Source organism: Taudactylus pleione, unplaced genomic scaffold (assembly GCF_031769625.1).
Source record: "Taudactylus pleione unplaced genomic scaffold, aTauple2 ptg000387l, whole genome shotgun sequence".
NCBI classification, from domain to species: Eukaryota; Metazoa; Chordata; class Amphibia; order Anura; family Myobatrachidae; genus Taudactylus; species Taudactylus pleione.
In genome coordinates, this window is record NW_028284788.1 from 2529632 (window position 1) to 2550347 (window position 20716).

Consider the following 20716-nt stretch of genomic DNA (forward strand, 5'->3'; position numbering starts at 1 on the left):
CACCTTAGAGGTTAGCAGACTAGCGTCCAAGGAAGCTTCTCCAATATAAGATACCGCATCTCTCATCTGTCCTAGTAATGCCCTCTGGACTTCCTGAGTATCCTCAGGAAAAGTGTCCTCTAAGGCACTGGCCCAACCCTCAATGGCCTTAGCCACCCAGGAAATGGCCATGGACGGGCGAGCAATTGCTCCAGAGAGGGAATAAATAGACTTAAGGCAAGCCTCAACCTTTCTGTCCGTGGGATCCTTTAACGAGGAAACTGACGGTATTGGCAGCGTAGCACTCCTAATAAGGCGTGTGACGTGGGAATCCACCGCCGGTGGAGCTTCCCACTTCCTACAATGCGCCTCCGGGAATGGATAATTGGAAGCCAACCTCTTTTGAGGCACAAATCTCTTACTGGGTGTCTGCCAAGCCACCGCCATATGATCCGTTAATTGATCAGACAGGGGGAACACCGCCAAAGTCACCTTAGTCTTTTTAAAACTAGGGAATTTCGACTTAGGAGCAGGTGCCTCATCCTCTATTAGGAGAATGGCACGCACCGCCCTAACCAGAGCTCGTACTAATAGACGACCGAGATTCGACCTCCTGAGCCGAGGTGTACGAATCGGAGTCGTCCTGGACCTCACCCTCATCTGAGGACCCCTCAGTGTCTGAAATCTGCACCCCATGCAACTTATGTGCACGCTTAGACGCCCCTGCAGACCTGTCATTCTGCAGCATCGACTGAAAAGTCGAAGATGCAGCTGCCAGACTCTGGACTGAACTGGAGAGCACTTCCACCCATGGTGGAGGAGCTGCCACATTGGCCTGGAAAGGCACCACAGACTGTTGTGTAGCAGGAGTGGCCTGAAAATAGATAGGCAATCCTGAATAAGGGTCCACAGTCTGTGACCCAGAGGAACTCTGCAATAATTGCGGGGTACCCTGGGAATGGGAAATGGTAGGCTGGGACAGAGTCCTTGTAGGGACAGCAGACGGAGCCGCAAGGCGGTCTGCCAGAGACACCAGCACCTGTGAAAACATAGCCCATGGTGGCTCCTGTGTCATAGGGGGTCTGGATTGACCAGGAGTCAACTGACACCGCTCACAAAGGCCATCCAGAGATGCCTCTTCCCTATGTGATCCCGCAGAGCAGCGCCTGCAGGAAAACAACACTGGAGTCCCGGAGTGCTCAACTTCACCCTCAGACATGACCAAATATAATGTACAGACAAAATATATATAGCAATAGAGGAAAAAAGAATTGCACTTCCCTGTGTGCTGAACAACAGTCCTGAATATGGCACTGTGTAGCACACAACTGTATGTGACAGACTTCACAAATACTTGATTTATATATGTGAGGTTAGTAGAAAAGCCCCTCCTCCACACCTGTAGTGCTAAGGAAGAAGGAAAGAGATAGATATAAGCTGACAGTAATAAGAGAAAAATACAGACAGCAGCACTAGCAAAAGTCACATACCATGCAGGAAGAAATACTTACTGCACCTTTACACTACACTCAACCGCCCAGATTCAGTGTCTGGGAGGGCTATAGCGCTGTGGACTCTGGCCTCCCGACGCGATCCCCAGATCAATACTGGCGTCGCGGCGCCAGTCGGGGATCAGAGCGGCAGCGTGGGCGTCTGTACAGACAGCCCTTCGCTGCCGTCTGTAGTAAAAAGAGAAACTAAAATAAATAAAATCTATTTAGAAAATAAAAAGCTTCTGGGGGCTGCTCCTGCAGCCCCCCTGCGCGGTGACCGACTCCGGCCGGGCACCAACTTACACTGAGGTGCCTGTGGCTCGGGGGCGGGGTATAGAGGAGGACCCAAGTGCATCCTGGGAGCTAAAAGCTTAACTGTGTGGTGCCCATGGATCCTGATCCAGCTATATCCCCAAGGTCAACCCTGTGGACCCCCTATGGACCCTGAAGTAGAAAAAAGGGATATGAACATAAGTAGCCCCATTAAATTTTACATCTTATCTTACTGTGGGATTTATACATCATATATAAAAATAAATCTGGATCACAACTAATGTGTAATACAATTTCCTAAATAATTATGATGCATCACATTCTTATAAATATGAAATCTCATTTAATCAATCCAAAAGTAAACTATATACGTGATAATGTGTTAATAATTACCATAAAAAATATGTAAAGATAATATTAGTGAGATAATTGGTACTTATAACGTGCTAAATTAATATATTCTACATCCTGCGAGCAAGATATAATATGTTACGGACCTCATCCATAATTATAAAGTGATTGTGTGACACCTAAAAATTATAATTATTGTTAAATATTTAATTGTGATAATAACCAACCCAAACATTTTTTAATAGTGAAAAAACAAAAAAGTTAATTTAATTCCAAAAATCTAAAAAATAATAAATAAAAATGAATAAAACCATATAATATTAAATACCATTATATGTTAGTTAGTGTATATCTGTGATAAACCCTCTATAAAAATATGTTCAAATGTGCCTTATTAATATGACAAAAATTATTCCAGATGTATTTATACAGACATATTTATAAAAGATGTATATTCAGTGAAAAACATATTCATTTGAGGAACACCCCATAATTAATATTGTCATTCAGCCCCATTGGTTGCAGGCCACCCAGTAGAAAAATCCAGTGACTTTCTCTTTTCAGTAGTTCTTGGGTAATGTCCCCACCTCTAATACCAAGGTGTATTCGCTCCACATCGAATACTTTCATATACCTTGGGTCACTATGATGTTGATCATAGAAGTGTCTTGATATTGAAGTTAGTTGTTTACATTTTGCCAGGTCCGACACAGAATTCCTAATATTACCCTGCGTGTTCAAGAACTCTTTGTTTTAGGAGTCTTGATGTCATCCTATATATCGTTTCTCACATGGACATGTGATACAATATATTACCCCAGCAGTATTACAATTAATGTAATCTCGTATTCTGTGTTTTTTATTATATTTATCCTTGAACTCCATTGTTCGTATCATGTAGTTGCATGACTTGCAACCACCACATTGAAAAGATCCTTCTGCGACTGCTTTCCTCTCTCTTCTACTACTGAAATTACTTCTAACCAATTTGTCTTTCAAATTGGCTGGTCGCCTCCAACTTATTGAGGCTTTAGTTCCAGGGCTTTGGCAAGGTCCTCATCTAAAGTAAGTACATGCAACTACATGATACGAACAACGGAGTTCAAGGCTAAATATAATAAAAAACAGAATACGAGATTACATTAATTGTAACACTGCTGGGGTAATATATTGTATCACATGTCTATGTGAGAAACGATTTATAGGGATGACATCAAGACCTCTAAAACAAAGAGTACTTGAACACGCAGGTAATATTAGGAATTCTGTGTCGGAGCTGGCAAAATTTAAACAACTAACTTCAGTATCAAGACACTTCTATGATCAACATCATAGTGACCCAAGGTATATGAAAATATTCGGTGTGGAGGGAATACACCTTGGTATTAGAGGTGGGGACATTACCCAAGAACTATTGAAAAGAGAAAGTCACTGAATATTTCTACTGGGTGGTCTGCAACCAATGGGGCTGAATGACAATATTAATTATGGGGTGTTCCTCAAATGAATATGTTTTTCACTGAATATACATCTTTTATAAATATGTCTGTATAAATAAATCTGGAATAATTTTTGTCACATTAATAAGGCACATTTGAACATATTTTTAATAGAGGGTTTATCACGGATATACACTAACTAACTAACTAACATATAATGGTATTTAATATTATATGGTTTTATTCAATTTTATTTATTATTTTTTAGATTTTTGGAATTAAATTAACTTTTTTGTTTTTTCACTATTAAAAATTTTTTGGGTGGGTTATTATCACAATTAAATATTTAACAATAATTATAATTTTTAGGTGACACACAATCACTTTATAATTATGGATGAGGTCCGTAACATTAGATCTTGCTCACAGGAAGTAGAATATATTAATTTAGCATGTTATAAGTTCCAATTATCTCACTAATATTATATTTACATATTTTTTATGGTAATTATTAACACATTATCACGTATATAGTTTACTTTTGGATTGATTAAATGAGATTTCATATTTATAAGAATGTGATGCATCATAATTATATAGGAAATTGTATTACACATGTAGTTGTGATCCAGATTTATTTTTATATATGATGTATAAATTCCACAGTAAGATAAGATGTAAAATTTAATGGGGCTACTTATGTTCATATCCCTTTTTTCTATTATAATTCTGTTAAAGAGAACCTAATAACCTATGGGAATGCTGACACTAGGCACCCATTGGCTAAAAAGAGTGTCAATAAAAGAGTCTCACAATGATTGGGGGAAGACCAGGATATAGTTTGAGGCAACCCTGAGGTCGGGTTGCTCCTATGCTTAAGCCGATGGGCGAAACGCGCGTTGGGATAAGGAATACACAGACACGCGATGCATAGCGTGCTCTGTGTTTTTTAAACCATATTATGTCTCCATGCTAACTTGTTATATATCACTCTCCAAGTGAAGTGCTTGTCCCGTGCAATGATAGCCGCCGAGGTGCTGCCAGACTGCGGGACATGTGTCTTTTAAATCATATTATGTATTTATGCTAACCTGTTATATATCACTCTCCAAGTGAAGGGTTAACTACCTGTGTGCTGTAAGATTCAGGACATATAGCCCAAAAATTAGTGATCGTCTAACAGAGCAGTCTCGATCCAGGCAGTGTAACATTACCTGTAATAGCGGCTGTAGCAGTATAGCAGTGTGGTCGCATTACATTAAGAGGGCAGTGAAAGAAGAGTGTATACCCTCCCTTTTTTAACATAATTGTTATTTGTTTGGGCAGAGTTACACTGCCTATTAGTGGCTGCAGTAGGTAAGAGTGTGACGGATTAATATCATGAGAGAGAGCAAGAGGAGTGAATACTTTGATATAAATTGATACAAATTCATATAAATATGAATAATTGATACAATCAGGACACATTGTAGCAACATTAGAGAGTGAATGAGGACTACAGAAATAAAGTGCCTCAGCTCTCTTGTTTCAATACAGCAATTTGAGACCATGCAACAATGTGGTCATGTGTATATTACTAGTGCACCACATATCCCCATGATTTATTTAATACACTGAGCGCTATCTGGTGTCAGGGTTTAATGGATTAAACCTCTGTAGGGAGATCGATTTGTAATTATATCCCTCTTAAACAGATATTGTGAGTTAAACTACCATATGGCTAGGATAGTCTAATAATCGTCACATTTGTTATCTGCTTGGGTAGAGCCACATTGCCTCTAGTGTGATTGTAGTAGAACAGCAGTGTTCAGGCATAGTTACAATCACGATATGGTGTTGTAATATTAGAGAGCATATGAGGTGGTTAATTATCTAACTAGAGTGCTCCAGCTGTCTTGGTTAAATATATGGACTTATAACCATGTAACAACAGGTTCATATATATAGTATCAATATATTATATATCCCCATGGCTAATGATACACACTGAGCGCTGTCTGGCGTCAGAGTGAAATTAATAAGCCTTGTGAAGGGAGATTTGCCTGTAACTATATCTTTAATAACTAGATTATGTAAGTCAGCTGCCCACATGGCTAAAGTAGCCTATCAATTATTAGCTTGCTGATAATTGTTATAATCCAACAGAGGTAACGGACAGCGATACAGAAAGTTTGATTACATACAGTAATATTGAGATTGAATAATTGATATAAGATACTGTATCTATCAGGGTGATTTATATTTATAACATCTAGGGTATTGTGTAACCTAGATAACATTATTACACCATAAGAACATTAGTAGACAGATTGTTAATTTATGTACATGACACATTAAATGGTGATACTAAAGGATGTATAATTCCAATACAATTAAATAAAAGTTAGTTTATGTGGAGACTAATAGTTTTAATTCAACATAAATATGTAAATAATAATAAAAATTTATTAATTTTATTTATACTTCAATTTCTTGATATTTCGCCAATCTAATTTTAAAAGGATATAATAAAAGTTATATTTTATTCAATTTGTTGATGGGTCACAAATCACATATTTTCCATCCAGATTAGCCTGTGTGTGCCCCACTGTAGGAATACTTTGCTTTCTTTTGCTTTTTTTCATTATGATTTTCTTATTCCTGGGAGCACCTCTCAACACAAGAAATATAATTAATTAACTGATATACGATTTGGGAAGGATAATCAATATAAGAGAGGTTTGTGCAGATATTTCTTTACAACTGCATACATTATGATAATTTGTCATGTGTTACTGTTACTATTAGCTACTAACTAGCTGTGCTGCATTGGTATGTTGAGCTTGGCTACTTGCTTTGATTAATTATCTATTCACTGGGGCCTAACAGCTGTGCTACATTGATAGTGTGCAGAGTATTGTTGTTTTACTGCAGTCTATCTTGCATCCTATTAACCACGGACTATTACGAATTCATATGCAGGCAGATTATGCCTATACTTTGTTATTATATGCCTCATTACTTTTAATGTATTTTTGTACTTTAACATTATGTTGGTGAAGGAAGCACTGGGTTTGACATCATCAATCTGCTTGCCATGGCTGGGAGACGTGCCGGACATGAGGCTACATTGGTGAAGGGGAGCACCTATATATGGTGAGTAGAGCATGTTTTCTGTATTGCCCTGATGAAAATGTGCCAGCATTGAAAAGTTGGCTTTTGCTACCTGGTGGTCTTCTATTTCTTCCAATCCTCGAGTGCCGCTGATTGTGTGGCTTTATATATATATATATATATACACACATACACCCTGCGCGGGCCAGGGACAGAGCAGTAGCCGCAGTGGCTGCTGCTTCTGTAGTTCTCATGTCACAGGTAGGAGCGCCGGGGAAGGAAGGGGTGGGAGTTCCGCCGGCTCCCCGGGGACAGAGCAGCAGCCGTGGGTAACTAAAGCTGTCGCTACTGCTTCTATAAAAGTCACAGCCACGCCAGGGGAGAAGGGGGTGAAGGTACCGCAAAATGCTCAGCCTGGGGAGAAAGCAGGGCAACCACGCCGGGAAGGGGCTAACGCTGGCTGCAGCCGGGGCTATCAGGAGCCACAGCTGCTGCTTGCTTCTATTGAAGAAACGTCTGTCTGCAGCCATGCCGGGAGGGGGTCCCACTGAGTGCCTGATCACTATGGCCAGCAGTGATCGGGACACACTGGAGGGAAATCTGAGGATGCAGAGGGACCAGCAGGTCCCTCCGATATAGGCAGCTGCTGGAAGATTAGCTTCCCGCAGCCGCCTAGTGGGCATTTCTGGCTGGTTGCATCAGATGCAACCATGTCAGGGAAAGCCCAGTCTGGTGTGGTTGCAAGTGGCTAAGAGGCATAGATTGGAATATGTCAAAGTCTAATTACGTCACATATCCAAGGAGTGTGTTGCACTTAAAATAACACATATTTTTTGTACTCAACTAACGTTCCCCTTGATTAGTCCCTCCAGATGTAAGGGGCCGCAAGACTGAAATAAGCATAAATCTAGACACAGATGCATTTTGGAGCACATGTGCAGCACACCAAAATATGTGTACATCACAAAACTAAAGAGCATCCACCTCTTTATGGGACACTGTAAGTGTATTCTGGCCAATAAAAACGTTTTACCAAAGTATAGCAGTTTAGTGACAGAAGAAAGGAGAAACAGATAGGAAGGATGTGATCCAGGGAGAAGAACATAAAGAGATTATAAGAGCACTGTTCCCACTAATTACACCTGCTCTGTCTCTACGTAACACTCTACTTACTCTACTCTTGCTCCCTGTGCAGGAGGTGGGAGACACTAAAACCAAACAGTGCACCTTCTATTACAGTGCATGAGGAGATTGCTCTGCGATTGCTGTCAGACAAAACATTGGGAGGTGAGGGAGGGGATGGTGAGGTGCTCACATTGCATCACTACAAAATCACCAGTGGTTTTAGGTAGAATTAAGAAAATGATTTTGATTGTTATGGTCTGGATGAAATCTAGATATTTGCAACCAGCCCCCGATATTAAAGATTCCTTACTGACACAATTCACGGCACTAAGGAATCTTTATTTGCGGAATGCATCAATCCTGTGTTGCAGGAACAGGGCCACCGAAAGGAGCCCATTGTTCATATTTTATTACCACCTATATATCTGTCCATGTATTTATCATCCCACATACCTAATGATATGTCCACAAATTTATAATTTATAAATATGATGATGTATGGACAGATACATTTATGGACAGATACATAGGAACTGCATACCATTCTGCATGAATTGGCATTCTGATCTCTCCAGCACCATCTGACTTTGCAAGAATCCAGTTATATCAGTTTGACGAATCCGAGCTTCCAGTATCCGGATCTGAGCTTCCTTCTGGGCAACCTGTAGGCCCTGAAAAAGAAGAGACAGATACATCTGGTCAGTTCTACTCACCATGACATTAACAGGATCTATTCCGTTACAACAAAGTTTCTACTACCTTATCTATGGATGCACGCAGGAAGTTGTCAAGCAGATGACGTGCTTCTGTCAGTGAACAGGAACTTATGACAACTGACGTGTCTGTTGAGTCCAGATCCTCCTAAACAAGATGCAAGCAAAATATCAGTTAAATACAGTACTATCAGTTTTTGCTGTAACTGCACAAATTGCAGTATGTATGATATATTTTGCAAATCATGAGTTACTTCAGCCGAAAAAGGATAGAAAAAATATTTATTTCAAAAGAAGAAGAAATGATATGTCCAGTTTGATAATAAATTATATTATTCACCCTTCTAATTACTAAATGTAAATCTGATGGCAATCTAAGTCTAAGCACATGTATATCAAGATATGAATATATTTAAAAAAATATTTATATTAAGCCAGAATAATGTACTCTAACATTACAATAATAATACCAGACTGCTATAGGACTGTATTGTCAGTTTTAAGAATACTTTCACAAACAATCACACAAATGCTATAGAATTTACGATTGTTACTATACACCGCTGCCTCAGACAGATAACTGGCCACACTCTTGAATTCCATGCACTTAATAATTACCATGTACTACAGTATTTGTTATGCAAATTAATTTACCTAACTTTTTTTTATTGATGTACCTTATCTATTTCACCACATATGACTGGTTCAAATATCATCTGGACTATACAACCAAGTGGATTGGGGATAAGTGTACAGAATATTATAGCCTTTTTGTACTAGAAAGTCATAATTATTTAATGAGTTATGCTGTTTTCACTGGTAAGTACCATAAGTATAGAATAGATTTTCCATGGGAAATAATGGGACAAGCCCTACGCCAATATGGCAAGTGTAATACAGTGGCTAGTACACAATACAGACTCTAATTTCTGTTGAATAGCATTCATTATAGTAATAATTTCTGTAATGCAGTTCCCATTCATTAGTGAAATATGCGGGTAGTGTAATCAGCACTCAGATGGAACCTGCCTATGTGGTTGGGAGCAGCTGAGTACTCAAAATGTCCAGTCTCGTAACAACTTAGTATAATAGGGTAGGATAGTACCAAGCGCTCACCTGTGTAATGCCTGTCAAAATCCTGGATTAGGTCTGATGGGAGCAAATATTCAGGGTGTGTCAAATGTGTGTGTAAAATGTCCAACCGCTGTTTATTGTCTTGTATATTTAGGAGTGCTTCTATAAAAAAATTTCTTAGTTGTGCAGAATTAAAGATGTAAGGATGCTCCTTTTAGGGTGCCTCTTTCTGTAATTACTGTATAACTTTTATGCCAGTGGCGAACATTTCGCCAATTAGAACACAGAACATACGTACAGAAAGGCTTCGCTAGATAATAGCTAGATCATATGTTAATACAACGTAATCGGGTAATAAAAAATGTGTGTGAAACATAAACCGGCTAAGCCACGCCCTTTTATGGTTTTTAGGTATTTTTTATTGTAACATTTCACCAATTTTGTAAGTGCAATGATATATTTGGCTTTGAACTCTGAAGCAAAATGGACCGTTTCCAGGGGGTATTGCAAGCTGAGCCCCTATAGATGCAAATGATAATGCACTGTTACTCCGCCTCACCGTCTCCCAGCCTCCCGCCAAGCAGCAGCTGCCGGCAACTGTCGTGGAAAGCAGAGAAAAAAGAGGCGTTGCTTTCGAGGCGCAAACCCAGTGCTGATTGGCTGGGAGTTGTGAGCCTAGAATTGACGTGTTGGTATATTTGGCCATGGACTCTGAAGCAAAATGGACCGTTTCCAGGTGGAGGCCCTATAGATGCCTCCCGCCAATCATTGGCGGCCGGCAGCTGTCGTGGAAAGGAGAGAAACGAGGCATTGCTTTCGAGGTGCAAACCCGGTGATAATTGGCTAGGAGTTGCGAGCCTGGAATTGATGTGTTGGGGAAAGTAGGTGAGGGAAGAGCACCCCCTACGGCAGCAGCCTCATGTGTTGTGCCATCCGTGCGCCCTCATTATATAATAGCTACACCCACTTCCCCCGGGTCACTGTGCCGGCTCTGTGTTCTGGTAGTTTTCTTGACATTTTAAGGTTAGCTATACTAAAGCATTTATTATGGTTTTTGTTGATTTTTGGGCCATACTCAGTATGGGGCGAAAAGTCCGTTATCGTAATTTTCGCCTATTTCCAAAATCCCCGTGTTCAATTTCATTGACTTTTCGCCGGTTTGAAAAGTCAATGTAAATTAACGGGGATAATTTTTCGCTTGCCTTTAGCAGGCGAAAAAAAGTGCAGAATTGGGGTTTAGGGATGCAGGCTTAAAAAAAATAGCCTGCACTCTTGGGAATGGTCCCTAAAAATGATCTGTGTTAAAAAAAAAACTAAAATTGAGAATTTTTAAAAATCATTTAAGGGACTTAAAAATATGCTAGCACCCATTTTCATGTACCCCAAATTTGATGGGCATAGTTACTTTTACTAAATAGCATCACCTTCTTCCAAGCCCCATTTATGCACCTGCTGCGGCTATTTAAAAACCTGACTTTCTTCTGGAGGCTAAAACTCATAGTGATCCCCCATGTCTGGACATCTTTAGGGGGGTCCTAGGATTATTTCCCGAAAATTACCGTTTTTTTTCACGGATTCAAGTTTCACCGGTTCCCGATTTCGCCTACTTTGAAATTGAATACGGGGAATATCGGTAAGCGCGCGATACTTTTCCGCCTGGAAAACAGACGAAGGAGGCGAAAAGTCCAGCAGGCGAAATGTCTGGACTTTTCGCCTCAAATTGAATACGGGCCTTTATACAGTTTTATTTCAAATTCTGTAATTTAATTGCTGATTGAAATCCGTTGCAAAAGAATCACATTAATATCTTAATTAGTGAGATATTCAAATTCAAAGAGCATTCCGAACAATGTAACTAAGCAAATTATATATATAAGAAGATGTGTCCCTAACTGCACGTTGTGAAGCGACAGCTTTAGAGTTGATGCTATGAGTGTAACTATGATGGTGTGTCCCTGGACAAGTAATGTAGTTGTCAGGGAAATAAGTAAGCTCCTTTAGAATGCCTCTTTTCATTCTTCTAATATGCACGTAATTGTTGCATACTGCGCATGCATCAGAGTGCACGTGCGCGAACTAGCCATTGCAATCGGGACTGCGATCGTAGTGACTACGCAGACCCATCGCAGAGTGATTGACAGGAAGTGCCATTTGTGGGTGGTAACGGGGAGGGGGGGGTTGGCCAAATGTAGGCGTGCCAGTGCTTTTGACTGCCGTTGCAGGGGCATGCATAAATTAGCCACTGTGATTCCATACATGGCATGAGCCCTGATAGTGTGTGTGGAAGTTAGCAATTTCTGAGAAAGGTCAGAGCTTGTACAAGTGTGCGTGAGGCTGCGATGGTACTCGATTGTACCGATGCTTTTGCAGTCTTGCTAAACATTACGGATGTGTGTAAAGTAAAGTGGGCGTCCTTGTGTAGTGCAGCGGCGGCATTGCGATCGCAATGGATTAGCATACTATCGCAGTTGAACTAATCGCTATTGCATTCGTGGTTGCGTTCAGTAGTGAATTAGGCCTTTTATACATACGTCTTCCTTAAAAATACTTGTATTGTGACAACTTGGGGAATAGCTGGTGACCAGGGAAGTAAGTAAATCCTACAACCAGGGGTCTCTTTCCGTATGATATGAAGGCGATACGTATCCCTCACCCTGGCAGGTACCAGAGTGAAACAGACGGTGGTGTGTCTGTGTAGGTGCAGGAGCGGTGTTCCGCCCTGTCGTCACTTATCAGTAATTATTGTGGGGGGCATGGCCTGGATAGGCATGGAGTAAGATATGAGTCTTACAATACTCCAGCCTAAATATCCTGATTCCCTATCCTGCGGCTACCCCAAGACTCCTTCTTACTGGTTTCCCCTGTGGGACATCCTCCTGCTGCCCTGCAGGTGCTTTGCTGGGCATCTGATCTCCGCTTTGTTCCTCTGTGCATCCGTGTTATGTTTGGGCCTGCGAAGTCTTCGGCAGACGGGCCGCCATTGTTGTGACAGTCTACCTGCTGCTCTGCTGTCTTCAGGGATTCCTCTCCGTGCCCGATGACTCCTGTCCATGGTTTAACCTCCAGTGCCTTCCTGCTGCCTGCTGTCCTCTGGTGACCATTCCTGCATTTGGTTCTGCGATGGTGACGCTGTCTCCCCGCTGCCTTCGTCGACCCGCCGCCATATTGGGGGTTTGCCGCAGGTCTCCGTGTGAGTTGACCTGGTGTGTGACGCAGTTTGGATGTCTCCTGCAGTTAGCTAGACTGCTCTAATTGCCGGCCGCTAAAACTCGCACTGGAGTTAGATACCATTAGTGGTATCTGACCCTCGGGTGGTCAACTAAACAACAGGCACAGGGAATTACACAGTGCTGCGGAGTCTTCTGTATACCTGTTGCAGGGATTGTTGTTTTTCTCTCCTGTTTCATCTATCCCATTCCCTGCATTATACTGGACTTTCTGTGGTTAAGTCTTCTGTTCAGTGCTACCCTTTGATCTGTTACTGAGTTGATGATACTTACCTTTGCAGTCCTTACCTGTGGTGACTGTACCTATTGTGCTTATCATGGAAGTACTCCTGCGAGCTATTATCTCCTCAGAAAAAGAGGTTGGCGGCTTGGGTGATTGAGTTGCATGCTGATTTATCTCTTCTATATCAAGTTCCGCCTCAGGAGCGGGTTGTGATTGTTGAGTAGTCTGCTGTTCTCGTTTTTACGCTCTGTAGCACAAACTATAACCATAACCACCTGATCCCCTTGGAATTACATGGAGTGCTGTGCCCAGAAGGCCCTACCATTTTGGAAAATAAAAGTTATGGTAGACTTACCTAGAAGAAAAATTGTTAAAAAAGGTAAGTCTACCATAACTCTACTTTTCTTCATCTTCAGGTCCCATAGGGTTCACATGAACTACCTTGGGGATGTTCTAAAGCAGTTCCCTTAAGGGTGGGGACGCTCCTGAGCAGAGAGGAGAATCCGCCATCCAAAGGAAGCATTCTGGGAGGCAAAAGTATCAAATGCATAACATTTTATGAAAGTGTGGACATCAGACCAAGTGGCCACCTTGCACAAACGCTCCGCAGAGGCACCATGTCTAAACGCCGACGATGGTCCCACAGAGTCGAATGTGCTGTCACCATGTTAGGAACAGGGAGATCGGCCTGTTTATAAACCTGAGATATAGTCATACGCAGCCACCGAGTCTGCTTGTAAGCTGGCCAGCCTCGCTTGTGAAAACCATATAACACAAAAAGCGCATCTGATTTCCTGATGGAGTTGGTATGATCCACGTAGATACAAAAGGCCGGAACTACAATTTCTTAATTCATATGAAAATGGGATACCACCTTCGGAAGGTAACCCGCCCGTATACGGAGGACAGCTCTATTCTGGTAAAAAATCAAAAAGGGGAGCGACACGAAATCGCTGCCAAATCAGAAACTCTACGAGCTGAGGAGATAGCGAGGAGAATAAGTGTCTTCGCTGTCAACCATTTAAGGTCCACTGTGTCCAAGGACTCAAAGAGAGGAGCCTGCAGTGCCCTGAGAACCAAGGATAAATCCCATGGTGCCACCGGAGGGACAAAAGGTGGTTGAAGGTGGAGAACACCCTGCAAAAATTTTATAATATCCGGCAGGGGAGCGATTCTGCACTGGAACCAAACTGACAATGCAGAAACCTGAACTCTCAAGGTAGCCAGGTGAAGACTGAGGGCTAGTCCAGCCTGGAGAAAAGCAAGAAATCGGGAGACCCTGAAAACTTTAGGGTCATACTCTCTGTGGGAACACCATTGAAAAAAAGAATGCCAAATCCTGTAATAGATGCAGGCAGAGGAAGGCTTTCTTGCCCTGAGCATCGTCTGAATCATAGAAGCAGAAAAACCTTTTGCTTTTTAGATGGAAGACTCAAGAGCCATGCCGTCAAAGCCAGACAAAGTAGGTCCGGTAGTAGGCAGGGACTCTGCACTAACAAATCCAGCCATAGAGGAAGTGGATAGTCTATAGATAGACATGTCAGATCGGTGAATAAATGTCGCCTGGGCAAGCTGGAGCTATTATTATCACCCTGCCGCCTTCTTGCTTGAATTGTCTGGGGATACTTGGTAGGAGGGAGATCAGAGGAAACAGGTATGCCAACCTGAAGTCCCACCTCACTGCCAAAGCATCCACGAAGGCGGCTGAGTTGTCTCTTGTCCTGGATCCGTACCTGGGGACCTTGTGGTTGTGATGTGATGCCATGAGGTCTACGTCCGGTAGTCCTCACTTGTCCACCAGGAGCTGAAAGACATCCGGATGGAGAGCCCATTCTATGGCATGTATGTCCTGACAACTTAGGAAGTTCGCTTCCCAGTTGAGGACTCCCGTGATGAATATTGCAGAGATTGGTGGAAGATGGCATTCTGCCCAACCAGAATGTTCGGCACTTCTCTCATGGCTGCCGGACTTTGTGTGCCTCCCTGATGGTTGATGTAGACCACTGTGGTCGCGTTGTCGGACTGAATCTGGACAGGCCTGCCCTGTGCCAGAATGAGTGTCCTGTGCACTGCAGGAAGCTCCAAAATGTTTATGGACAGGTGACTGCCCTAAGCTGTCCATCTTCCCTGAAAGGTGTGATGACCTGTCACCGCACCCCATCCTCGAAGACTTGCGTCCGTGGTGAGGAGAACCCAATATGGGATCCAAAATGGGCGACCCCTGTTCAGATGAGCTGTCTGCAGCCACCATGAGAGGGAGAGCCAAACCTCTGGTGAGATGAGGATTGTTTGAGACCCTATCAGATGATACTGGCCATCCCACTGAGACAGAATTCATCGCTGCAGGGGCCTGGAATGGAACTGGGCATATGCCACCACGTCGAAGGTGGATACAATGGACCCCAGGACCTGCATTGCTGAGTGAACTTATACTCTTTGATTGCGGAGCAACTTGCAATTGTAGAGCAGCAATCTTGTCCGCCGGTAGAAAGATCCTTTGTGCCTGGGAATCCAGTAGCGCCCCCAGATGTGCCATCTGTTGTGTTGGAGAAGGAAAACACTTTTTCCAATTGATTATCCAGCTGTGCTCCTGTAGACAGACAATGGTCAGCTGGATATGATGTTGTAAAATCTCCGAAGACTGCGCCAATAACAGGAGGTCATCCAAGTATTGCAGTATCCTGACTCCTTGTCATCTGAGATGAGCCATTATGACTGCCATTATCTTGGTAACACCCGAGCAGCTGTGGACAGACCAAAGGGCAGAGCCTGAAACTGGTAATGCGGTTGATGAACAGCAAACCTCAGAAACTTTTGGTGAGATATGCATCCTGTATGCCCAGGGAAACCATAAATTCCCAAGGCTCCATTACCAGCATAATTGACCGTAGGGTTTCCATACAGAACTTGGGCACATGGATAAACCTGTTGAGAGATTTCAGATTCAGAATAGGGCGATGAGACCCATTTGGCTTCTGAATCAAGAATACATTTGAATAATAACCCCTTCCTTGTTGGGCCAAAGGAACGGGGATTATTACTCCTTAATTCAGCAGGGCACGAATAGCCTCTTGGAGGGCCAGGGCCTTGACCGGGTCTGATGGAGGAGGTGTACAAAAAAACTTCTGAAGGGGGATGCCTCAGAAACGTGAAAGCATATCTTTGAGAGACCACTTCTTGAACCCAAGCATCCGTTGTTGTTTGATGCCAGGCGTAAGCAAACTGGAGAAGTTGGCCTCCCACCCTGAGAGACCCCAGGGGGAGGCCCGCCCCATCAGGCAGAAGGCTTATCGTCCAGCTTGGAAAATGGACGTCTGACCGACCATGACTTCTGGAAAAAAACTGTCCCTTTGCCCTTCCTTGCGGGCTAAAGGTCCGAAACGAAGATTGCCTATATTTAGAGGTAGTCGCAGCAGGTAATCTGGCAGATTTTGATGCTGCCAAAGTAGCCACTATTTTATCCAATTCTGGTCCAAACTGTATCTTTTCAGCAAAAGAGAATGATACAAGAGCTTTCTTGGATCCCGCATCTGTCTTCCAGGACTTAACCAGAGTGTTCTGCGAGCAACAACCAAAATTGCCGATATTCTAGAAACCAGAAGTCCTGCGTCAATAACCGCTTCTCCCACATAAGCAGCCGCTTCTTGCATTTGGGAGAGATAGGACAGTTGTTCTCTGGTAGCCTGTGGCATACGGTGTTCCAGTGCTTTCATCCATTCCTCCATAGCATTGGCTACTCAGGCTACAGCCATAGCCGGCCGGGTAAGAGCTCCAGATAATGAGAAAACTAATGTCAAACATGTTTCAAGTTTTCTATCTGTAACATCCTTGAGTGAGGATGCGGATGGAGTAGATAATGTAGAGCTCCTGATCAACCGTGTCACATGAGCATCTACAGTCAGAGGGACTTCCCACTTAGTCCATTCACCAGGTGAAAATGGGTACAGAGATGTTAACTTACTTGTAGAATGGAAACGTCTATCTGGAGTGCTCCATGCTTCAGCCATGAGGTCCGTCAGCTGCTCAGGAAAGTAATCCTTTACCACTTTCTGACACCTAAAGACTGGAGTCTTAGTTTTAGGCGAAACCTCCTCTTCCTCTATACTAAGGACGTATCTAACCGCTCTTACCAGAGGGGGCATCCATGGAGGATTGGTGGTCTTCCCCAGCTGAGGGAGACCCAGCAGAGGAACAGTGTGTATCCTCATCTGATGATGTGTTAGAATCCCCAGGATGCGCCTGGTAGGATACTCTCATGTCCATGCTTAATGGTAAATGGTCTATTCATTTGCACCACTTGCTGAGCAGCGGTAGACGGTTGAACCATACTCTGACTTAAGTGAGCATAGGCATCCATCCAGAAAGGATGCATGGGGGAGCATATACATAGCAGTATGTAACTGGCTGTCTGTACCCCATAGTGGGAGGCAGTACCGTAGCTGTTGCCCGGTCCACTAAATGCAATATAACCAGAGACCAAGAGGACACCCTGGGTGGCTCTTGTATAGGAGCTGGTGTACCGGATTGGAGAGGTGGCTCCTTATAACAGCCAGCACACAAACCATATTGCAGGAAATCCTGAGCGGACAGGCCAGCCAAACAGGATTTACATGAAACAAGCATAGAAGCCTCAACCCCCTGCTTCCCTTCAACCTTTGACATATCAATGTATAAAAGGTACAATGTATAAATGCAATGCAATGTGACAGTCTTCACAAGTATTCAGTATTTGTGAAGTACACAGAAAACCCCACACAACTTGTACAGAGGAATGAGGAGAAACACAGTGATAGTTATAACTGACAGTCAGAAATAAAAGGCAGTCAGCAGCTAGCACAAGTCACATACAATGCATATGCAATTTAATCATAATGGGCTCTGAATCAACTGACCAACACCCAAGGCTTGGTAGGATGTAGAGCACTATATACCTGACCCAGGGGAGAGGTATACAGGGAGACAAACCCAAACCTTCTGGGAAAAAAAACAGCTTCAGCAGAGCACCGATGGTGAACTGTGAACATCTCATATACATGAGTCGGGTAGGAGAAGCAACCCAGACGCGGGAAACTTTCGGAGGATCTGCATCGGGGGAGGGGCTGCCGGGGGGAGAGCCTACCTCCCCTTGGCTGCATCAACCAGCCGGGTACGCTGGCCTCATTGCAGTAGATGTGTTTACTGCCAATCCCCGGCGTCAGACAATGAGGCCTCGGTGGTCTAGTGAGGACGCGGATTGTCTTGGGCCCGCACTGCAGCGGCTTCTGGTGCATCTCCGGTGCCGGAAGCAAGGACTGCCTCATGTGATTCCCCGTAAATGAGGAATCGCCTAACCTGACATCTGCGTGCGTCCGATTGCAGCCTGAGCAGTCTCCTGTTAAAAAGGTGCGTCTGATCCAGCTGCGCACCAAACAAAAAACTGAATGCCTGTGGCTGGGGTATATATGGAGGAGGACCAGGGCATTCTGGGATTGTCATTTTATCCTGTTATACATAGTATCCTTTTAGTACTTGACTGCTCCCAGGATATGACCTGATTTGCTATGTTTTTTGTTGCCTGGCTTTTTTTTGTTCTGGTTCTAATTTTTTGTTGTTGTTTTTTGTTGTTGTTTTGGTAAGCTATGTATTTACTATTTTTATGACTCTCATATTGATCCTGGGCTGGTTACACCCAGTGTTTTCCCTCCCCACGGTGACATCTGGTGCTGTGCTCGCGCCGCCGTCGTGCGCCACCGAAAAGGGGGCTTAACCTTGCAGACATGGGGATTGACCATGCAGGAAGGGGGCATGGCCTCATGGCCCGAACTCCGTAGTACCGACTCCCGTGCTTTTTACTGGGGGGACCCGGGGGGTGCAGGAGGTGCGGACTACCCTGTGTGCAGTGCCTGCTCCCTCACAGTTTCAGGAGCAGAGTGCTGCACTTAATACTACAGTGCAGCACCCGGCTCCTGTCACTGAGGGGGAGGCTGCAGTCTGCACCTTGGTGTCACCCGAGGTGCGGCCAGCACCCACCTTGTGACGCCACTGGTTACACCATGACTTTAAGGTACATGGGAATAGCTGCTCCCATGTTTTATATAGTGTAGTTGAGGGGAGGCTACTTTTAGGGATCCAGGTATCCCGTGAGTTGGGGGTATGGTCATACAGGAGTGGGGGTACCTGGGGGGGTGGTTGATATTTACTATATTTAGTTGTTTATATGATGGTGACAATGACTAGTGTATATTTTGTTGGTGTATTTCTACAGATTTGTTTATTCTTAAACATAATTAATAAAAAAAAAACAGAAATGATTGTGGATTCTGCCAGCTATGAGAGTTTCAGCGGTGTCTGGAAGGGCTGTGGTGGGAAGTCCTCTCCTCCCCAATTGGGGTGACCAAGCCTTGTAGTCGTAGTTAGTATCAATTAGGAATAAGCAATTCAGAGAACCGAACCCACCCGAATTTCGGGGATCTGGGGCGACCCGAGCCAAGCTAGGATCTCCCTGCCTCCCCCGGATCCCTCACCCGAGGTAAAACCTCACGATCCCGCTGTCGGGTCGTGAGGTTTTGTATTGAGCAGGCTTAATGCTGATTGGCTGAGAGAGCCGTCTGTCACGGCTTTCAACCAATCAGCGTTAAGGCCATTTAATATGCACACAGGAAGCAAAAAAGGAAGCAAAAAAATATGGTGCCCGCCATCCCTGACTGCCTGACACCGCCGGCACCCCCTGCTGCCGACACCACCGGCACCCCCACTGGCAGCATCCCCAGCTGCCGACACCACCCCTGCCGACACTGGCGGCACCCCTGCTCTGCTGCCCCATGTGCTGAGGACACCGTCGGCGACCCCCACACTGAGGACACCACCAGCACCCCTGCACTGCCAGCACACATGCACTGAGGACACCGCTGGCACCGCAGCACTGCCATTCCATGTACTGAGGACACCGTCAGCAACCTCTGCACTGCCAACACAGACAGCAAACCTGCACTGAAGACACCACTGGCACCCCCGCTCTGCTGACACCACCGATACCCTGCACTGAGGACACTGCCAGTACCGCAGCACTGCCATTCAATGTACTGAGGATACCATCAGCAACCCCGCTCTGCCAACACTGCTGTCACAGTAAGTGCACTATTGGTGTATCCAACCCACACTGTATAAACACACTGTATCCGTGTTGGAAATTGGAATCTGAACTGCCACATGTTAGTGCCGCCCACTGTGTCACTTAGCTTAGTCAGCCAGCTAGCTGGATGCAACCTTTTGGCCTTAACTAGATAAAAAAATAATAATATTGTGAGGTGGTCAAAATTGATTGGAAATTACTGGAAATAAATGTTATTGAGATTAATAATACTGTAGGAACAAAAACAGGCCCATTTTATGTGATTTTAGCTGTTTTTATGATATTTTAAGAAAAAAAATCCAGATCCAAAACCAAAACCGAAAAACAAAACACCAAGGAAAAAAATCCAAAACCAGATTCAGATCCAAAACCAGTGGCGATCCAGATCCAAAACACGAGGGTCGGCGCACATCTCTAGTATCAATGGGTAAGGTGGGGTAACGGAAATCCGCAGGCTATTCGGTTACAGAGAATAAGGGCTACATTTACTAACGAGTTTGTCCTGCTATGTTATTTACCGTTACCACTCGCCGTGGCTTTCTGGGTTATTATTACTTGAATTTATCAATGATGTGTTCACTGGCAAGCGGTAGTGTTAAAAATCCTGTCAGCGCT

At 43.8% G+C, this 20716-nt stretch overlaps 1 protein-coding gene across 7 annotated transcripts in view; it reads right to left on the reverse strand.

Annotated features, from left to right (window-relative positions):
- Window positions 1-20716, reverse strand: part of KIF21B (kinesin family member 21B) — a 299791-nt gene that overhangs the window by 81244 nt on the left and 197831 nt on the right. For all 7 annotated transcript variants that reach the window (XM_088445771.1, XM_088445769.1, XM_088445770.1 and 4 more), the window contains exons 21-22: window positions 8513-8614; window positions 8295-8424 (exon numbers count right to left, since the gene is read on the reverse strand). In XM_088445771.1, coding sequence (XP_088301897.1) covers window positions 8295-8424; window positions 8513-8614 — 232 coding nt within the window. The remainder of the gene's footprint in view (window positions 1-8294; window positions 8425-8512; window positions 8615-20716) is intronic.